The following is a 21,094-nucleotide window of genomic DNA, read 5'->3' as shown; positions in this document are numbered from 1 at the left end:
AGTAGCTTTATAACTCTGGCTGAATAATTTAGCCTCCATCTGCTTGTTTCCTTGACTCTGAAATGAGCATAATGATAGCTTCCTCCCACATTTGTTTTAGATCAAAACAAGATAATTGCTTTGCAAACTTAAAAGAATTACATAAATGCTAGCTATTATTATTGGCTATTATATTTGAAATGCATATAAAATAAATGCAAAATAATTTCATGAAGAGGGATAAAAAATAATAATAATTGGGAAGCACAAAGGAAGATTAGAAAAGGCCCATAAAGAAGATGGCACATGAGCAATGTATAAAAGAAAGCTAAAAAATAGAGGTGAGGAGTGAGTACATTTGGGATGAGAAGAACTCCATGTACAAAGTTAAAGAGAAGGAAGACCATATATGGGGCAACTAGATGACACAGTAAATAGAACACTGAGCCTGGAGTCAGTAAGACCAAACTTCAAATCCAGCTTTAGACATTAATTAATAATTTTGTGACCCTGGATAAATCACGTAATCCTGTTTGCCTCAGTTTCTTCATCTGTAAAATGGGCTGAAGAAGGAAATGGCAAACTACTCCAGTATCTTTCCCAAGAAAACTCCAAAAGAGGCATAGGATTGAACATGACTGAAAATGACTAAACAACAGGCCAGTTTGAGATCAGTCTAGAAAGGTAAGTTAAAGTCAGATTTACAGGGGGTTAAATATTATACATGGAAGTTGTATTTTTATCCTAAAAGCAATAAGGAGCCTTTGAAGGTTCTTGAGTCATCACAACCCTTTCTTAGGAAGATTAAAGTTTGCAAAGCATTTTATGTGTATTATCTCATTTAATCCTCTCAACAACCCTGGAAGATAGATGCTATCATTATCATCATTTTACAAATTTGGAAACTGAGTATAAGTGAGATTAAGTGACTTGTTCCAGAGCCACTCAGCTAAATAACTATCTGAAGTTTGTATTTAAGTATTGTTTTTTTATAGCTTTTTATATACAAAACATATGTATGGGTAGTTTTTCAACATTGACCCTTGCAAAAACTTATTTCAACTTTTCCCCTCCTTCTCTCCACCTCCTGTCCTAGATGTCAGATAGTCCCATACATGTTAAATATGTTAAAATATATGTTAAATACAATATATATACATAATTTGTATTTGTCTTTACTTCAAATCCAATATTCTAACCCTCTGCATCATTTAACTATACTCAAATAAGGATTTTTTTTTTAATTTCCAAGGAAAATGGAGTTTAAATGTAGAAGTGTTTCTTCATAACAATTGTTTGTTAAACCATCCAGCCATTAAACCATTTGTATATAAACTGTGGATTGTTCTGTAACCTGCCACAATTCTATATGTAGCACGTGCTCTGCAAATGCTGTCACAAGGCTGCTGCATCTCCCTCCTTATAGCCTTGAATGATGGGAAACATCTTTTCTCTTACTTTAACTCTTGAGCAACCACCAACACACTTTCACCCACTGATTATCAATTGATGTCCACCACTTGATCATATTTAATTAGCACTTTTTAAGATGGTATATAGTAAGAATGATTGATACAAAATATTCCTCCTAAAAGTTTGTTACACATTTTCCCATGAGCATATGGGAGTTTTAGAGAAATTGGACTCAAACTTGAGAAACACTTATAATAAAGGTGTAATTCACAGCTGCTACAAATCTTTTTTCTAGAGCCCGCTTAGATATGATATAGTTTTCCTGTAGAACCTTAAATTTGCTTTTCCTCATTGAGCCCAAACTACGTTTGGCTATTAAGGCAGGCACTTCATTATTGTTATTGTACTGCCCAACAGCCATTGGCATCCTGGAAACACTACTAGAATGCCTAGGGGAAAAAAATCCAAATTCTCTGATCATCTGAAGTTCACAAAGTTATCTTTTGGTCATTGGAATGGGAAAGAAAGGTCAAAGGTTTCCACCCCTATCCCAACTCCCTGTCAAGAAATTCCTCCTCAAGGATACGAAAGGCCAGGGGTTTCTATCACTGAGTTCCCAGATTCCCAAATCTCTTCTGGTCCATCATTTAATACATAACTCATTGAGTATGATTAATCGATCCAAACATTTTACCTGTGCACCCTCACTTAAATTCATCCAATAAGTTTCAAGGATATCTAAAATTGATAGAAGACTTTTTTTACACTTAGTCTAAAGCCTTTGATTCAATAGAAAAATGTTCTTTTCTCATCAAGGTATCAGGACATTTCAATTGTTGACCCTTATTTTAAGGGGTTGAGTGATTTGATTAACTCAATCCATCCAGCCAGAACATGTAAGAATTCACAATTCATCCAGTGAGCACCCCAGTACACATAGGGATGAGGGGAGACCATTAAATGTTAATCTGCATTTGTTGTTCATAAAATCTACTTCTGGGAATATAGGCGAAAAGAGATATTTAGCCTCTCTGTGAATTTCACAAATTAATTGACAATCTTCTCACTAATTTTGTGGGTTTTTTGCTTAATTTTTTGTTTAAAGTTTGTGTCTTGTAAGGAACATTTCTTAGTAGACATAAAACATAAGATATCAAAAGAAAATTCAAATTCTTTTCCTCGTGTGCATTCTGTAAACATATGGCCTGTTTGTATAAAATATTTGCTTAAGTATTGGGGGAGATAAAGGCTTTAGAAATTAAAAAGTCTAATCTCATGGAATATTGGGGGGGGAGGTGAGAAGTAAAGGCAGCAACAATAAACAAAATCATATGCCAAGAGCATTAGTGAGTTGCAAGACAAAATACTACATGAGGCCCAAAGTGGATATTCTTGTAAGAAGTTGCATTTTAGTTCATCTGTAACAGATAAATGTGAATTCAACCAGTGCAAAAGAAGCAAAGAGTATCCTTGGTTTAGAGAGGCAAAAATGGTTAATTCTGGTTAATTTTGTTTGATATTCTTTCTATGGAAAACACTGACTGAATATGGGATGCCAGTATTAGGAAAGCTAGAAAGTTAAGATGGTACAAGATTCTAGGAGATCATGAATGTCCAAGAAGAGAATTTGAACTTTACTTAGGAGATAGGAGAGTGACATGACCATATCAATGTGTTAATAACGTTATTCTCTTAACAATATGAAAGGCAGATTAGAGGGAGTCAGGAGAAGAGACAGAAAGATTGTTATAGTTTTTTTTAATGCATTATATATTATTGGGGTTTTTTTTCATTGTGGTTAGTGAAACAACTCTACAAGTTTCATTTTCTATGGATGATTGAACAGTGAATGCCAAATATTTTGAAATAGATATAACTGAAAATATCCTACATCCTACAAAAAGTGCTAGCCTTCATTTGGCAGAAATTTACCATTATTATATAGGGAACCACACTTACCCACATTTCCTGTTTCATTGCCCATAAAGTTATCATTTTTTTTTCTGTCAATGAGCAAATAAGTAAAGTAAACCTGCTCACTCAACGTTTATTGTATGAATGAGTCCACATTTGCATTAATTTCTATTCCTCTGCCTGAAAAATCTTAACAGATATTCAGTGAGCTGCTACTCATTTACATAAAGTGGTAGAAATGAAAACTTTCAGCAGAATTTTTTATAGATATAAAAAAATAGATGACTGGATTTTGATTAGAGTTGGTATTGAAAATTGCAGAGTACTCACTTTAAAGAAGTGCTAAAAATAAATATCATTAAAATTGTATCTTCAACAGCTCCCAGGTCCACTAGTGTGGAATATTGCATGTGCTATCAGCTTTTTTCAATGTACTCATTGGTTCTTCTGATATTTTTTTCTATTCCTCTCATTTTTATTCTTTAAAAACAATTCTCATAGAAAAAATGGTTCTCTAAAAGGAGGAAGGGGAAAAATTAAGCCACATGAAAATAAAAGATCAATTTTTAAAACCTTAAAAGAAAATATATATTCAGTGTGTAAACAATAACTAGTTACACAAATGGATGTTCATTAGGTTTGCCCCCCAATGACGCATCTGTGTGAGAAGATCATCTCCACTCTGCCCTCCTGGAGAAAGCTGAATGGGCCAAACCAGCTGATGTCTCTTCAACAGTTTGTATTTGATGTGCAAGACCAACTGAACCCACTTGCAAATGAAGAGGATTTAAGGCATATTGCTCAGCAGCTCCACAGCACAGGAGAAGTAAGTAGTCCATAGCACAGTGATTAAAGAAGTTGAAGAAGCCATTACTTTTCTCCTCTGTCATGTTTGTTTGCTTTTCTTGAAAAGTTTGTACTTGGAAGTTTGGGAAGGGGATAATTTCTTCACTTTGAAAAAAGGTCCTGGTTATAGAATGATGAGCATGAGGGTGGACAGAACCTAGAGAAGGGAGGAAAAGAAAGAGAGAGAATATGTATTTTATATGTAATATATAAATAATAAATGTTTATGAAGTCATATGTATATAATAATAAAGCATTTGTATAACATTAATATTATTTAATAGATATTTGTTGTACATATAAATATTTATTACATAAAAGTAAAAATTATACCAGTAAATAAAAAGAAAAGTTCCTTTGGAAATATATATAGAAAACCCAAAGAAATTTTTCTCACTTCTGCTGCTCTAATGTTTTCATTTTTCTGAGATTTTGCTCATATTCTACTTAATGGAATATGTCATAATTTTATAATAATAACATAGGCTTAACTGATTTTTTAATTAAGCAAATTCACATAAAAGTGCTTGTATTGGTGATTTTTTTAAAAACGCATTTGCTCTTTGTTATAGTGCAAAACAACTTGCAGTGGGCTACCGGCCTCTATCCCTACCTAGTTATGAGTTTGCCTCATTACCTCTTACTCTCAAAACATAGCCTTTTGTCCTTCTCTACATAATTTTACTGCTTGTTGTAGATTCAGTAGTTAAATGTTTGATGGGGCCTAAATTCACCTCCTCCAGGAACTATATATTTTTATGGAGCTATTAAAAGGGCTGATACCTTGGAGAAAATGTTATCCCTTTGACCACATTACCTGAACTCTCATTCAAGACCAAAGCCCAAAGACTTTGTATGGCAGAGAAATTATAAGATAAAAAGCAATGCACCATAATGATAGTTTTAAAGGATATCATTTATGTTCTGAAACACTTAAACAATCTTGATCTGACAACTACAACTCCTTCAGAAAGAATTTGTAATTTGTAACTAAAAAGGCACTGGAAATGACAAGTTACTTTTGGTCTTAAATTACTTTTGGTAATAATATTTGTTAACTTAGATTGTCTAGTTCTGGTTGTAGCATTATTCTATTTCCAAAAAATCATTTATCTATACTTATCAATATGAGAGGCCATTTAATGATTAATTCTTGTACATGAAGTAAATGACTAATTCTTGGAGCATACCATTATTAATGTTTATATAGTACTTTATGAATTTTATGAATGCCATGTGAATGTTTACAAAATGCTTTCAGATTTGCAAAATACTTTTCTTTTTGTCATTTGATTCTTCCCTTTACACACAAAGAAAGTCTAGCTTAGGTTTGCCAATAATAATAATTGAGATCAGTGATGGTTACACAGCTAATATCCGAGACACGATCTGAATTCATGTCTCCAGGTTCACAACAAAGTTTTTCCTTCGTGCTGTCTTTTAGACTCCTTTCTAATTCAGAATATAGCATAGCTGGTTTGACATTCTCCTCATTCTTGCTACTACACTGAGCAAATTAAGACCACAAAAGAAGTGAGGAAATCTTCAGTTCAATAAGAGTGACTTCATTCAAGTCTGCCTTTGTGTGTGTCAAGGACATTCCTTTTAAGCCTTTTTTTGTGGCATAAATTTCTTTTATAGTCTGGTAAAACTCACAGACCCATTCTCAAAATAATCTTTTTAAACACAAAGTTAAATACAGAAGATTACAAGAAACTGATTGTTTTTGAAATATGGTTACGGGGGACTTTTTTTTCAAATTCTGGAACCCAGATTAAGAAGTCCTGGTGGTTGGTGTAGTTTTATCCTGTACTTGTGCTAACCCAACCCATTCCCAGGCAAAGGATTTCTAGTCTTATAAAGAGGAAAGAAAGCTATTAATGATAGCACTGATGTCATAGTGGCTTTTACATTATTTATCAAATGTCTTGTGAACTGACATGATTGCTTCATAACACAGCCCAGCATTGTGACCCAAGGAGTCACAGTGATATAGCTGATTTCTCAATTCTGATCTTAAGGAAAGGGGAAAATGAGCTACAAGTTTTGAAATTGGGATTTTTTTTTTTTTTTTTTTAGGAAAAGTTCCTGAAGTTTCAGGTGATTAATTTAGAATATTAAATCCAAACCCTAGAGAATTCAACAAGGAAATTCAATTAAGTTCATTTTGTTACTGCTGATTACCAAAAAAAAATTTTTTTTTCAGGAAGGAGGATAAAATAAAACAGTACTGTCCTATTGATAGCCAGTAATAAAAATTGAAAGTTAACTACGTTTCAAAGCCTATACACAAATCCTCTCCCATTTTTAATGATAGCATCAAGAAAAAAGAAAGATTCAAAAATATGTATTTAAGAACTAAATGTCAAATGAGTCTTTTACAACAACTACAAAGATCCTGGTGCTATCTCTAGAATATTATAACTTAAAGAGATGCACAATTGATTTTATCATAAACAAATGACAGAACCCAAGGATGTATAAAGCAATCAAAATTTCTGTGGGTGAGCAAGTAAATGATATATACCTGCTTAATCAACATCTGTCTCATGATTGAGTCTATATATGCAATGTATCTTGACGCCTAAACCTAAATGATCATGTGAGAGATATTCAAGGAACTATTATTTATTTATGTTAAGAAGTGAGAATAAAAATTATCAGTAGAAATGTGTTAGAGATAGCAGAAAGGACTTGAATATTATATATAAGCTACTAGAGAAATATCAGCTTGTTAAGTCTCCTCAGTTTTTTTCCAGACAGATAAAGTACTCATGTAAATGAGTCATTGAAGGGCAATCCTAGTGAATATAATAAAGAGATCAATATCTCATGAGTGAAAAACAAGAGTAAGCTAATAACAGGTTAGAGATTCAGGACAGAAATTTGCTCTGTCCCATAGCAAAGAGCAAAATGACTTTCTTTTTTTATCACTGATACAAGGAATCCTAATGTAACAAGCATAAATACCTGTTTATTTCCCAGTAAATGACTACTCCTTGTTCCCCTCTGGCAGATTAACATCATGCAGAGTGAGACTGTACAAGACGTCATACTCCTGGACCCACGATGGCTCTGCACCAATGTTTTGGGAAAGCTCCTCTCTGTGGAGACCCCCAAAGCCCTGCACCATTATAGGGGGCGGTACACCATGGAGGACATTCAACGTCTAGTACCAGACAGTGATGTGGAAGAATTAATCCAGATCCTGGATGCCATGGACATCTGTGCCCGGGATCTGAGTAGTGGGACCATGGTGGATATCCCAGCCCTCATCAAGACTGACAACTTGCACCGCTCCTGGACTGATGAAGAAGATGAAGTGATGATATATGGAGGAGTCCGAATTGTCCCAGTGGAGCACCTTACCCCCTTCCCCTGTGGGATCTTTCACAAGGTACAGGTGAACCTGTGTCGGTGGATTCACCAACAGAGCACTGAAGGGGATGCAGACATCCGCCTGTGGGTGAATGGCTCCAAAATCGCCCACCGTGGGGCCGAGTTGCTCGTTCTACTGGTCAACCATGGACAGGGCATTGAGGTTCAGGTTAGGGGACTGGAAACTGAGAAGATTAAATGTTGCCTCCTTCTGGATTCTGTGTGTAGTACCATTGAGAATGTCATGACCACCACTTTACCGGGTCTGTTGACGGTGAAACATTATCTAAGTCCCCAGCAACTGAGGGAACATCATGAGCCTGTCATGATTTATCAGCCACGGGACTTTTTCCGAGCACAGACGTTGAAAGAGACCTCATTGACTAATACCATGGGGGGTTATAAGGAAAGTTTCAGTAGCATTATGTGCTTTGGGTGTCTTGATGTCTATTCTCAGGGCAGCCTTGGAATGGACATCCATGCTTCAGATTTGAATCTCCTGACTCGGAGAAAACTGAGCCGCCTGTTGGACCCACCTGATCCTATGGGGAAGGACTGGTGCCTTCTTGCCATGAATCTGGGTCTCCCTGAACTTGTGGCAAAGTATAATAATGGAACTCATAAGGATTTCCTTCCAAGCCCAGTCCATGCTCTCCTCCGGGAATGGTGCAACTATCCTGACAGCACTGTGGGCATCCTTATGTCCAAACTGAGAGAACTCGGCCGCCGGGATGCAGCCGACTTTTTGCTGAGGGCATCCTCTGTGTTCAAAATAAACCTAGATGCCAATGGCCAAGAAGCCTATGCCTCAAGCTGTAATAGTGGAACATCTTATAATTCAATTAGCTCAGTTGTGTCACGATGAAGACAGCCATAGGGGTAGGTAGAATCTCTTCCAATTGCAGAAGCAAGAGGGGCACAGTATCACAATGGATTCTGGATGTATTCATTTATATGCTTATATACAATCTTATTCCCCAATGTCTCTCTTCCCCTTTGCCTCATCCATTGCTTCCCTCTCTCACCATGCATTCTGTTTTATGTGAATAATAGCAAACTGTTGCTTTTACTTTGGCCGTTAAAGAAAAAAAAAACTGGTCTACTTTCAGTGTTTTCAATTCCATATCTGGTCCACCAATGTACTGCTTCCTATTGCTAATTAAATCAGAATATCCAACTTTTCAGTGAATTTTTAAAAAAAATTATCATGTTGACTTTTTTTTTAATGTGCATGTATCAAAAAAAAAGTGTTTTTCTTATGCCAGTTTTGTTCCTTAAACCATCTCCTTGGCTTGACTTTTTTTTTTTTAATAAACCATAAACTGTTTAATACTAAGCAGTTTGTGGTCAGTATAACATAACCCCACTGTATAATTTATAAATAGGAATTTTGTGAGTGCCTTTTGCAGAAGAGGATATGTTTGGAAATCATCAAAGCTGACCAGGAATTGTCATAAAGAAAATGCTACCTCTTTGTCCCTAACTGCATGCTAATCATTGAAAGTGGTGCTTCACTTCTGGTTTCTCCAGTTTTGAAGTGGATTTTTTTTTTCTGTGTTTGTTTTTACAATAAACAGGGAGAGAGGGGGAAAAAAATCCTTTCCTAGGAAAGTTTTATGTATGACACCTGTTGCTACACAAAGTTGTGCATTACCAATTTTACTTTTGTTGAAACTCAATGTAAAGTTCCCCATGAGTCTCTAAATTGTCAGTTTCATTATTTCCTCTCATCTCAGGTAAAAGGTCCATACAGTTATAGGATAAGCACAACCTGTGTAAAGATATCACAGCGATATTCTATAGCTGTCCATGATGCATAGCGGATGGTTTTCAACATTCAAGCCCTAATTTGCTTATTTCCAGTACTTGAAATGTGAACAACAAAAACAATAAAGGAAATATTCCTGCAGTGATTTTAAATTGTGGATACATAGCTTTTAAATTAATATGAAGAACATGTCCTATTCTGTTCTGAGAAGCATGTGATGTTAATTAATGGCACAATATGTGTATATACATATATATATGCAATATGTGTATATATATATCAATACAGGTATTTTTTTTCTTAAACTTAAAAATGTAGTAAATTTTAAATTTTGTTTTTATTTTGTCTTAAGGAGATTTTGTTTTGTTGGAGCAATTTTTTGGTTGGGTTTCTTTTTGTTGTTTGGGAATTTTTTTTTTTTTTTTTACAAATAAACTGTTGCTTGTTGCATTATTTTTGTTAGATTTTGTTCCAGAAGACATTATTTCTCTGAGTTGTGTATTCATCATCATTACTTTTCATATGACTTTTCTTTTTCTGATTTTAGGTGTTATATAGATATCCATTGTAGGGTATTCTTGATTATGTTCCCTAAAATATCACTATGGGGAGGAAGGTGTAAGAGGAGAGTGCAAAGCTCATTTTGATATATGTTTTTATTTTAAAAAGAAAGAGCTGCATCTGTGTTCCTTTCACTAAAAGACATCAAACAAATTATATCATGGAATGCCTGAAAGGGGTGGTACAGGTTTAAGAAGAAATAAGCCTACTAAGAGAAAAGCACTACTTAGATGACTTCAGTTCCCTCATTAACAGCCAGGAATTATATGCACTACCTCAACAAGATTGTTGTGAGATTCAAATGACATAATGTGTGGAAAAGTGTCTTGTAAACCATATGCCAGTATTAAAGCATTGCTTTCTAATATGAAATGAACAGGGAAAAAATATGGATGGAATCATTAACAAAAAGAAACTGAAGACATCCATAGCTAGTAGTCAATGTCTCCATAAAATCAGCATACACCAGAATAATATAAACAGAGATCTCCAGTTTTAAAATGAGAAAAGACAAAAGTTAGACTTTTGTAAATGATTTTTGACAATCAGCCACTTCAGACTCATAATTGAGAGCTCTTGAAAATATAATTTTCCATTATTCTTGGTTTAAAAACAAAGTGCATTTGATATAGTAAAGCAGAAATTCCTAACTTTTTTATGACGTGACCCTCTGGCAGGGCCCTTTTCAGAATAATATATTTAAATTCATAAAATAAAATGCACAAAATTGTCAAGGAAATCAAGTATATATATATATACATATATATAAATATATATAATTATCAAAATATTTTTTAAAAATTGACAGACACCAGATTAAGAATCCCTGCAGTAAAATAAAATGTGGGCTCTGCACATATGCAGAACCTTTAAGAGAAAAAATCAGAGAGAACCTCATTCAGCAATCCTAGGATTGTCGATATCAAGTGACACATAAAATAGGGATTTGTTTGACAAAAGTGTTTACCTTTATCATAAACTGTGTCCTGTGCAGGGTTACAGTCAAAGGGATTCTTTATAATTGATTCATTCTTCCAGATGCTTCTGTTTGTAGATGATTGTACAGTTATTCCTTCCACAGTGCAACATTTCCTGTAGCAATTTCAATATATCATAGGTCAGCATAAGAAACTAAATGGGAATTTTACAAGAGCCATATACCACTCAAAAGCCAGCAGATAACACAGGAAAGTTTAGAGATTCAGAAATGCATATATATATATATATACTTATAGTGCTATAAAATACCAACATGTCTTCTTTTCATACCATAATGGAAAAAAAATTTCTTTTTTAAAGTTAAAATAAATAAAAAATTAAAGTTTATGAAAAGAATGTGAAAGCCAGCAGAAGACAGACAATTATGCACAGATTTTCCAGATCATGGGGGTGCTGCAACTCCTAATCCCCATGATGTCAAAGAGATAACTGTATTCAATCTCAGAATACTGCTGGGTTTCTTTTCTTTTTCTTTTCTTTTTTTTTTTTAGGTTTATATTTTCTTCAAATCTATTAAAGCTTTTTATTTTCAAAACATATATATATATTCACTCTTGCAAAACCTTGTGGTCCAAAATTTTTTTTCTCCCTTTCTTGCCCTCACTCCCACCCCTAGACAGCAAGTAATCCAATAAAGGCTAAACAGTGCAATTCCTCTATACATATTTCCACAATTATTATGCTGACAAGAAAAATTAGATCAAAAAAGAAAACAAAATGAGAAAGAAAATGAAATGCAAGCAAATAACCAAAAAAAGTGAAAATAGTATGTTGTGATCTACACTCAGTTCCCACAGAACTCTTCTGGGTACAGATGGCTCCATCACAAGACCATTGGAACTGAGTGCCTGCCAGCTTTCTTAAATGAGTACTGTGCCCCTCAAAATAAAACCCCACAACTCATACAAGAAAAAAATAAATGGATAGAAGATTCCATTTGCCTAAATTATGACATGTACTTAGACAGGTTCAACACATGGACTGAAACTACAGATGAACAAACAAGCTGGAACAGGAATTAAATAGGAAGAAGAGAATGAATTTCAGATTTCATTTGGGGAATTAGGAATGTTTTCAATTACCTCAAGCCTTTCCCTCATACTTAAAGCCCGTGTGTGTGTGTGTGTGTGTGTGTGTGTGTGTGTCTGACTGTCTGTCTCTCTTTTAAATATTAGTCATCTTCCAGTAATATTATATGACTGCAAATCATGAAATTCCACTGTAAAGGAACAATTACAAGTAATTCAAAAGAATGTGAGTAGACATGTGTTGATCAGTAGGTTACAATATATTACTCATCATAACTTCTGCTTAGCAAGATGACTTAAAATTTATAATCCAGGAAATGTATGATCAGAAAAGGAGCCCTAATAAGAACTAGGTATAACAAACCAAATGTTAGTACAATGAAATGTTTAAAAAAAAAAAAAAAACCACATAGAGGAAGCCCTCTCCAGCATATTGCCTGAATCATTTGTTGGGGAATTATAGAAAGACACAAGCAAAAATTACACAGAAGATGGAATACATAGCTTGTGATCTGTATACCAGTAGAAGAAATATCCACATTAATAAGGACCTAGATGCATGTAACATATGAAACTCCATTAAAGTCTTACCCTGTATCTCATATAACAACTGACCAGAAAAAAAAATTAAGTAGAGATAATTAAGACTTCTTAGACGATATGGTTGGGGGAGGAGAGTAGAAGAAAGAAGGGAATGTGGAGTTAAAAATAAAAATTAAATAAAAAAATTATTAGAGAAAAAAATAAAGATCTACCCTAATGCCTTATTAAGGGCACCCAGTTAGTGAAATGGACAGAGTGCTGGGCCCAGAATCAAGAAGACATTTTCCTGAGTTTAAATATAACCTTATACATTAGCTATATAACCTTAGACAAGCCACTCAATCTTGTTTATTTCAGTTTCCTCATCTATAAAAGGAGCTAGAAAATGTCAAATCATTTCAGTTTCTTGGCCAAGAAAAACCCATATTGGTAGTGAAGAGTCCAACACAACTAAAATAACTGAACAACAATGACGCTTCTTTGGGGCATGTAAGGAAACCTGGATACTCATGGTAATAATAATTCACAGATGGATGGGCCCTATCAAAAAAGGTAGCACATAAATTAAATTGTCTGAATCTGGACATCACCAGAGTTCAGCCCCATCTGATGAACTTCATTGGGAGGAAGAGGGGAACTATAGCAAATCATAAACTATGTCTGCTAATCAGGGAAGCATGTAGTTAGGACTACTATCAACGTCAGTAAAAAGTAATATCTACAGATTCTTAACATACTGAAGTATATAAAAAGTATTCTTTAGCTAGAGATGAGAGCTGCTTAAACCATTACACCACATATAAAATATTGTTTGCTCCCATCAATCATCTGACTTTTTGTGACCCTATTTAGGGTTTTTTTTTGTCAAAGATACTAGATGGTTTGCCATTTCCTTCTCCAACTCATTTTACAGATGAAGAAAGTGAATCAACTGACTTACCCAGGGTCATATCCATAATATATCTGAGGCCAAATTTGAATTTCCTGGCTCCAGGCCCAGAATTCTTTCCACTGCACCACCTCACTGCCCTACATAGAAAATCCTTGATATTGAATTATAAGTTATTGAAAGGGCACTTGCTTAAATAATCTCTAGAGCATCTGGGCTTCAGGGTCTTTAAAATAGTAATCATTACCTAAAAGTCCTAAGACTATTCAGCTAGTATGCCTTTATTGTTAACTATGAGGCAGTGACATCACAGGAAAATGTATCTTCAGTAGCCTATTTCTTAAGTGCTCTAGACCCTCATTGTGGTATCCAATTCTATCAGCATCTTGGTCACTTTTTTTTTTTTTTTTTTTTTTTTGCTGAGGCAATTGGGATTAAATGACTTGCCCTGTGTCTGAGGACAGATTTAAACTCAGGTTTTTCCTGATTTCAGGACTGGTGCTCTATCCACTGAGCCACCTAGATGCCCCTCCCCGCCCAGTCACCTTCTTGTGGATGTGTCCAACCTTGTCAGTGTCCTTCCTAAAATGTGCCTAGAACTAAACTCAGTGTTCTAGAATAGATAACTCTAGAATTCTGTCTCAAATCAAAGGCTATTACATCCCCTTCTCCTTGCTCTGAACATCCTGCCTCTCACTGCAACCTAAAATCAATCACCACTTGTTTTGGTTTTGTCTATGTATCCTTAGAACCTAGCAGAGTACCTTGCAAGAAATAGGAGTTTAATAAATGTTTCTGGAATTACTGTGTTCATTGTCCTATTCTTGATTCATATCTAATGTACAAACCACAAAAATCTTATCTTTTTTACAGCAGCTGTAGTCCAGCTGTAATTCACCCATCTTGTACTTGTTAAATATAATTATTTTAAAATTAAGTGTTGTGAAGACTGTGTATTTTAAAATCAGCCGGAGTCAGGAATTCAGGTTAAGGGAAAATCGTCAGTTTTTATTCTCAATGAAGAAAGATCAGAGGTGGAAGGGAATGGGCAATAGCAATGTGTGCAGCTGAGTCAAGAAGCTAGCTAGACCAACAGCCACCGACCAGCAGCTACAAGCATGGAACCCAGGCCAATCTCTCCCAGCTTCTCTTCCTGTCTCTCTCTGCCTCCACCCACCAAAATCGTCATTTCCTATACAACACATCAGGACTTGCACAGAGAGTGGGCAGGGACCATTCTTTATCCAATCATGTATATTAATAGAGTATAGTCCAATTGCTATTTAGCCTCACATGCTTGGGACCTCAGTGCATCAACTCAGGCCTCAGCCCATTACATCTCCCACTTTCTTTTGTTTTAGAACACAGGTGGTCATGCCATCCCTGACTCCTCAGGGAGGTCAGAGCCCCCAAGGGGAGGTGATCACACCCTCCCTAACTTCTCAGGGAAGGAGATGAAAGCACCGAAAAGGAGGTGATCACAGCCTTCCTGACTTCTCAGGAAAGGTGGTGAAAGCACTAAAAAGGAGATGATCACACCCTCCCTGACATCCCAGCATGGAACCCAGGCTTAATCTCTCCCACATAATATTTGTGTTGTGTACTCTCATGATCTAACTATAAAGAGAGTAGTCAGAACTCCTTTTAAGTCCACTCAGCAGAATGAATTGTACGCGATCATTCTAGCTCTTATTTATTATCCAGGAGACATAAATATAATATCTGATTCGGCCTATTCAGTAGGTGTGGTACAAAGAATTGCCACAGCCCAAATAAAATTTGCAGCCTCTGATATATATCGGCTCTTTAAGAAACTTCAAGAGCAAGTGAGAAAGCATCCAGGTAAGATCTATATATTACATGTCCACTCTCATAGTAGACTTCCAGGTCCTATTTTTGATGGCAATTCAAAGGCAGATAGCCTTCTAACTATGTTGGTCAATACCCCTTTATTCCAAGAAGCCCAGGCATCTCATTCTAAATATCATCAGGCTGCTCGAGCTTTACGTTTACAATTTGGAATAACAAGAGAGGAAGCTAGGAGGATAGTAAAAGCCTGTACAGCTTGCCTTCCTTTCCACGCTCCTACACTGCCTCCAGGGAAGAACCCTCGTGGTTTGAGGGTGAATGAAATCTGGCAAATGGATGTGACCCATTATACATCTTTTGGTTGTCTGTCTTTCATCCACATTGTGGTAGATACCTTTTCGGGATTCATTTTTGCAATACCAGCAGCAAAAGAGACACCCCAAGTGGTCACTGAATTCCTCACACAAGCATTTGCCATTATGGGTGTGCCACAGGCAATAAAAACAGACAATGGTCCTCCTGCTTATACTTTAAAACATTTTGCACACTTTTGTGCACAGTATAAGATTTTACACTCCATGGGCATACCTTTTAATCCTCAAGGACAGGCAATAGTAGAGAGGAGAAACAGAGATATTAAGACGCTCCTCCAAAAACAAAAGAAAGGGGGAGCCACAGGTAATCCTAGAGAACTTCTAAATCTAACCCTTTATACTATTAACTTCTTGATTTTTGACAAAGATTCACTGGCTCTGGCAGACAGGTTTTATAACCCACCGGAAGGTCAGTGTCCAGTGCGAGCAGCTCCACTATCTTTAGATAATCACCAGGTGATGTGGAGAGACCCAGAAAGTGGTGAATGGAAAGGACCTGATAGGCTAACCGCTTTGGGGAGAGGGTTTGCTTGTATCTCTACAGGTGGAGAAGGAATCAGGTGCCAACGAGCGGTATTTGCCTTGTCCATTGCAGAGAGATGGAGCAGACCCTTGAAACAAAGGAGAAGACCCAAGAAATATAGGGTGGTTCTGTTGCTGATTATGCTCATCATTGAAAGAGCATGGCAGTTATGGCGTTTAACTCATGGACATCAAAGATTGTTGGACTTCAAAACCCTCAGGAATCACTGGATTCTCTGAGACATGATAAGATTGTTCTAGGACTTGAAAACCCTCAGGAATCATTGGATTCTCTGAGACATAGGACTTGAAAATCCTCAGGAATCATTGGATTCTCTGAGACATAGGACTTGAAAACTCAGGAATCATTGGATTCTCTGAGAAATGATAAGACTGTTACAGGACTTCAAAATCTGCTGGAATCATTGGATTCTCTAACACATAAAAAGACTTTTGCAGGACTTCAAAAACTCAGGGGGATCATTGGATTCCCTGGCATGTGAAGCAATGGACAATAGATTGGTTTTGGACTATCTCTTGGCTGCTGAAGAAGGTGTATGTATGACTGTTTTTTACATACCCTCCTTCTAGGACTTCTGGTGATCTTTTCCAACACCATGTTGATTTATATTGTTTGTTATTCCGCTACTTGTGTGTACAATTCATGTTTGTTACACCACATCAAGCCTGCACTGACTGAGGGGAGGGTCATCCCTAATAGCCTCTGCATTATTGCTATGTGCTTGTGTAATACCTCCCATGCTGATGGGTTTGTGCATAATAAGACCCTTCAGCCCAGAAACCCACTAGCAACCCCCCTTCCCTTTGGTGCTTTTCATTTCCCTTCCTGAGATGTCAGGGAGGGCATGATCATCTCCTTTTTAGTGCTTTCACCACCTTTCCTGAGAAGTCAGGGAGGCTGTGATCACCTCCTTTTCAGTGCTTTTACCTCCTTCCCTGAGAAGTTAGGGAGGGTGTGATCACCTCCCCTTGGGGGCTCTGACCTCCCTGAGGAGTCAGGGATGGCATGACCACCTGTGTTCTAAAACAAAAGAAAGAGGGAGATGTAATGGGCTGAGGCTTGAGTTGATGCACTGAGGTCCCAAGCATGTGAGGCTAAATAGCAATTGGACCATACTCTATTAATATACATGATTGGATAAAGAATGGTCCCTGCCCACTCTCTGTGCAAGTCCTGATGTGTTGCATAGGAAATGACGATTTTGGTGGGTGGAGGCAGAGAGACAGGAAGAGAAGCTGGGAGAGATTGACCTGGGTTCCATGCTTGTAGCTGCTGGTCGGTGGCTGTTGGTCTAGCTAGCTTCTTGACTCAGCTGCACACATTGCTATTGCCCATTCTCTTCCACCTCTGATCTTTCTTCACTGAGAATAAAGACTGACGATTTTCCCCTAACCTGAATTCCTGACTCCAGCTGATTTTAAAATACACAGTCTTCACATTTTGGTGCCCCATGGTTAGGGGCTTCTCTTCAACATTGGTTACAGGTTCAGCAGGTGAATAGGCTTGAGATATCAAAGGAAAATTAGAAAACAAAGTAGGAAAAGGAGAATTAGTAGATAACTCATTGTTGGAGATATAGCAGCTATAGCAATTATTACATCACTTGCTATTTCAGCTTCAGCTCCTAACAGAATCTATTCAGACTGCTCAATTCGCAAATCAATTAGCAAAAAAATGTATCATAAGCTCTTAAAGAACAAATTAATACAGATAATAAGTTAAAACAAGGACCAAAGTTAATGGAACAATCATTAATATGGTTAGGGGATCATGTAAACAATTTGGAAACTTGATCACAACTAACTTGTGAGATTATAAATTTACTCATGTATATGTCACTCCTATAGAGTGATAGAGGGATAATGACACCACCAATGTGACATGACTTCAAATAAGGAACAGAACAAATGGAGCTATATATAATTCCAACCTCACTTAGGATATATCTAAATTAGTTGCCTTAGCTGAAAACATGGCAAAAAGTAGTGGCCCTGGAATTAATGCTAACACTAGCTTAAAAGGAATATTAAGCTTGGCACTCATATTAATAAATGGAGACTGCAAAGCATATCTTCCAACTGGCCTCTGGTATTTATTTACACTCTCAGTATTTCACTAGAGCTGGATTCCAACACTTATGCCAAATTCCTTTTGAGAATTTTAGGATGGGGGCAGCAAGATGGTGCAGTGGATAGAGCACCAGCCCTGAAGTCAGGAGGACATGAGTTCAAATCTGACCTCAGACACTTAACACTTCCTGGCTGTGTGACCCTGGGTAAAGTCACTTAACCCCAATTGCCTCAGTGGAAGGAAGGAAGAAAGAAAAAGAAAGAGGATGTAAGAATTTTTGTTCTGTTTTTTCTTAGCCAGTATGCATTTATTAAGGTCCTTGGCACTGGGCCCTAAGGATGCAAAGAAAAGCAAAAGAAGCCTTTGATCTCATGGGAGAAACAACTATGTACAAACGAGCTGTTTGTTACTGTTTAGTCATTTTCAGTTATGACCCCACTTAGGGTTTTCTTTCTATAGATACTGGAGAGGTTGGTTGTTTCCTTTTCTAGCTTAATTTGCAGTTGAGGCACTGAGGCAAACAGGATTCAGTGATTTGGGCAGGGTCAAACATCTCGTATTCCTGTGCATCTTCTGGATCAAGAAGTTGAACCCTTCCATTACAAATCATCATTAATTTTTGGAAACATAGTCTCTACATAATCCCTAAATGCTTCCAGAACTGAGCTTCATTGACTAGTCTGCCATTACAAATGCAAATTATAGATCCCCTCTCTTCTTCTCATTCTTATTAAGAATTTTAATCCTTCTTGCCTTCTCTGTTTCAAAGAGTCTTCACAGACAAAATGGTGATCAACAAGATGACTCCTAAAAGGTCCAAGGAATCTAAGACTAACTCTGCTCTTCCTAGTTATCTCTTAATAAAGAACAATAAGGAAACCTTTAAAAGAGGAGAAAGAGGAGGTGAGAGGTAGGAGAGAGGAAGGGTTGGAAAAGATTGGCAATAGCAAAGGAAGACATAAACATTTCCATAAATGGTATATGAAAAACAGTATCTCATCTGCAATACTTACTGAATCTAATGTATGGAAAAAGTATAATACTTAGTGGTTTGGCTATAGGATTTACTATATACCTAAACTCTATACCTAAGGTAGCAAAATCTCACTCCCCTTCAAAGTAGCTTTAAAAAAAATTCTCTGTTAATTTGTTTCATTCTGCCTTGTTTAAGATTAGGGATTTATTTGGGTTAACATTTTGCCCCTTGGTTTAGTACATTTATTTGACTTTAGTGGAATTAAATATAATTTTTAAAATTTGAAAAGAAAACCATTTTTATCTCATTTAAAAGACTGGTTTCTCTGACACAGTCACTAATTCTTGCTGAATAAGACTTTACTTCTTGTTATCCATGAGAGAACATGATTGAACTGCTCACTGGTCTGGTCATGTGCTCTTTTTCCCCCTTCCTGAACCCTACTCAGGATGAGAATTTTGTAAAAACTCTAATGTTGTTGCTTCATAGACAGTAGAAGTTACATCCATTCAGCACCTCCCAAGGAGTGAATCATAGTCATGAGACAAGAGAATATAGAGTGAATATTCTTACTTTTAAATTATATGAGTGATTAGTTCCTTGGAGGTGAAAGGGATGATAAATCAGAGTCCTTGTTATCAAAGGCCCTTGCTCCTAAACTTTGGGTAAAATAAGTAAAACATTCAGTGAGTGATAACAGGTTCATTTGAGCAGAATCCCTGTTGGTGTGCTAAGTGAGACTTTTCTTTGAGGTCAATTGATTGTCCTGAAGCATTTTAATTGTCAATATTTCAAAGTCCCAGTCTACCATTAATGCCATGGAAAGGGGCAGGACTGTTTAAAATCCAGGACAGACTTCCTGTGTGACAGAAATAAATTATTTTACCTTTCTCAACTTCAGTTTCTTCCCTGATTGCTTCCAGCTCTAAATGTGTGATCCTCTCCACCTACTTGTTTGTGTGAACTTCTCTAGCTTTGGTTTCTGTAAAGGGCTAAAACTCTTGAGTATGTGCACTGGAAACAGACAACTGAGCACTTAAGGCTAATTACTGATTGGACAATACTCTATTAGCACATGCTTGGAAAATGGCCTTCCCACTATTCTGTGCTAACTTGATCTTTTGGTGTATACAGATAATTGTAGGAGGGATTAGGGAGTGGAATAAGACAAGCTAGAGTCACTTTGGCGGTAGACGAGGAGAAAGGAGATTGTGGAGAGCTTGCATCCATCCCCTTCACTTCTACTCCTAAAGACCAAAAATAAAGAATAAATTATCTTGACTCTGGCTAATTCTAAGGCATCCAGGGTGCTAACTCGGTCTTCACAAGTTTCTTAACCAAAACTTTGTAAAATTGACAAGAGGCTGCCCAAAGATCCCTTCCAGACATACAAATTTATGAAGTTACCAGCCCTTCTCCCCCTTCCTAAATAAATAAATAAAGCACTAAGGGAAAGTTTATTTCTTCATTGGGCAGTCAATTAATAAACATTTATTAACTGCTTCCTATATATCAGGCATTGTGCTAGACTCTGAGGCTATAAAGAAAGGCAAAATTAGATACTGACTTCAGGGAGTTCAGATCCTAATAAAGAAGACAATGAAATCCAGATTTGTGCCACTAACACAGGGTTCATTTCCATTGTTTCCATCTGGCCAGAACCAATTACCATTATTTACCTAATTATTATTTCAAATACTGCTTATGTCAATACATATAACTAGACCACTTCACAGGATTCAATAGATCACTTCAATAACTGAGATCTAGGTGTAAAGAGAGGACTTACAAGATTTATCTCAGAGGCAAAAGCTGAGAGAACTTGAAATGTTTCTTACAAAATGTGTTTAAACTGAATCTTGTTATTGATGTTGGTGCTTTATTCTGAAAAAAGATCAATGACTTTAGGAGAGTGATATCTTGACTTGCAAGTGAATTAGATTTAAGTGAGTCAGAGCTAAAGGAAACTACAGAAACTAAGAGGTAGAAGTAAGGAAGGATAG

The 21,094-nt window shown here is 36.4% G+C and overlaps 1 protein-coding gene and 1 long non-coding RNA gene across 4 annotated transcripts in view; one reads left to right on the top strand and one right to left on the bottom strand.

Moving 5' to 3' along the window:
* The window catches only part of DAPK1 (death associated protein kinase 1), a 228,293-nt gene extending 218,842 nt beyond the window's left edge, over window positions 1-9,451 (top strand). For all 3 annotated transcript variants that reach the window (XM_031937794.1, XM_031937789.1, XM_031937801.1), the window contains 2 exons: window positions 3,944-4,132; window positions 7,169-9,451. In XM_031937794.1, the coding sequence (XP_031793654.1) occupies window positions 3,944-4,132; window positions 7,169-8,395 (1,416 nt within the window). In that variant the 3' untranslated portion in view covers window positions 8,396-9,451. The remainder of the gene's footprint in view (window positions 1-3,943; window positions 4,133-7,168) is intronic.
* Window positions 4,128-21,094, bottom strand: part of LOC116419200 — a 29,154-nt gene continuing 12,187 nt past the window's right edge. Inside the window, exons 2-3 of the long non-coding RNA XR_004229449.1 lie at window positions 10,827-10,951; window positions 4,128-4,309 (exon numbers count right to left, since the gene is read on the bottom strand). This is a non-coding gene — a long non-coding RNA (uncharacterized LOC116419200). The remainder of the gene's footprint in view (window positions 4,310-10,826; window positions 10,952-21,094) is intronic.

Source organism: Sarcophilus harrisii, chromosome 1 (genome assembly GCF_902635505.1).
Source record: "Sarcophilus harrisii chromosome 1, mSarHar1.11, whole genome shotgun sequence".
Classification (NCBI taxonomy): Eukaryota; Metazoa; Chordata; class Mammalia; order Dasyuromorphia; family Dasyuridae; genus Sarcophilus; species Sarcophilus harrisii.
Note: the sequence above shows the minus strand (reverse complement) of the source record. Positions and strands in the feature narration are given on the sequence as shown.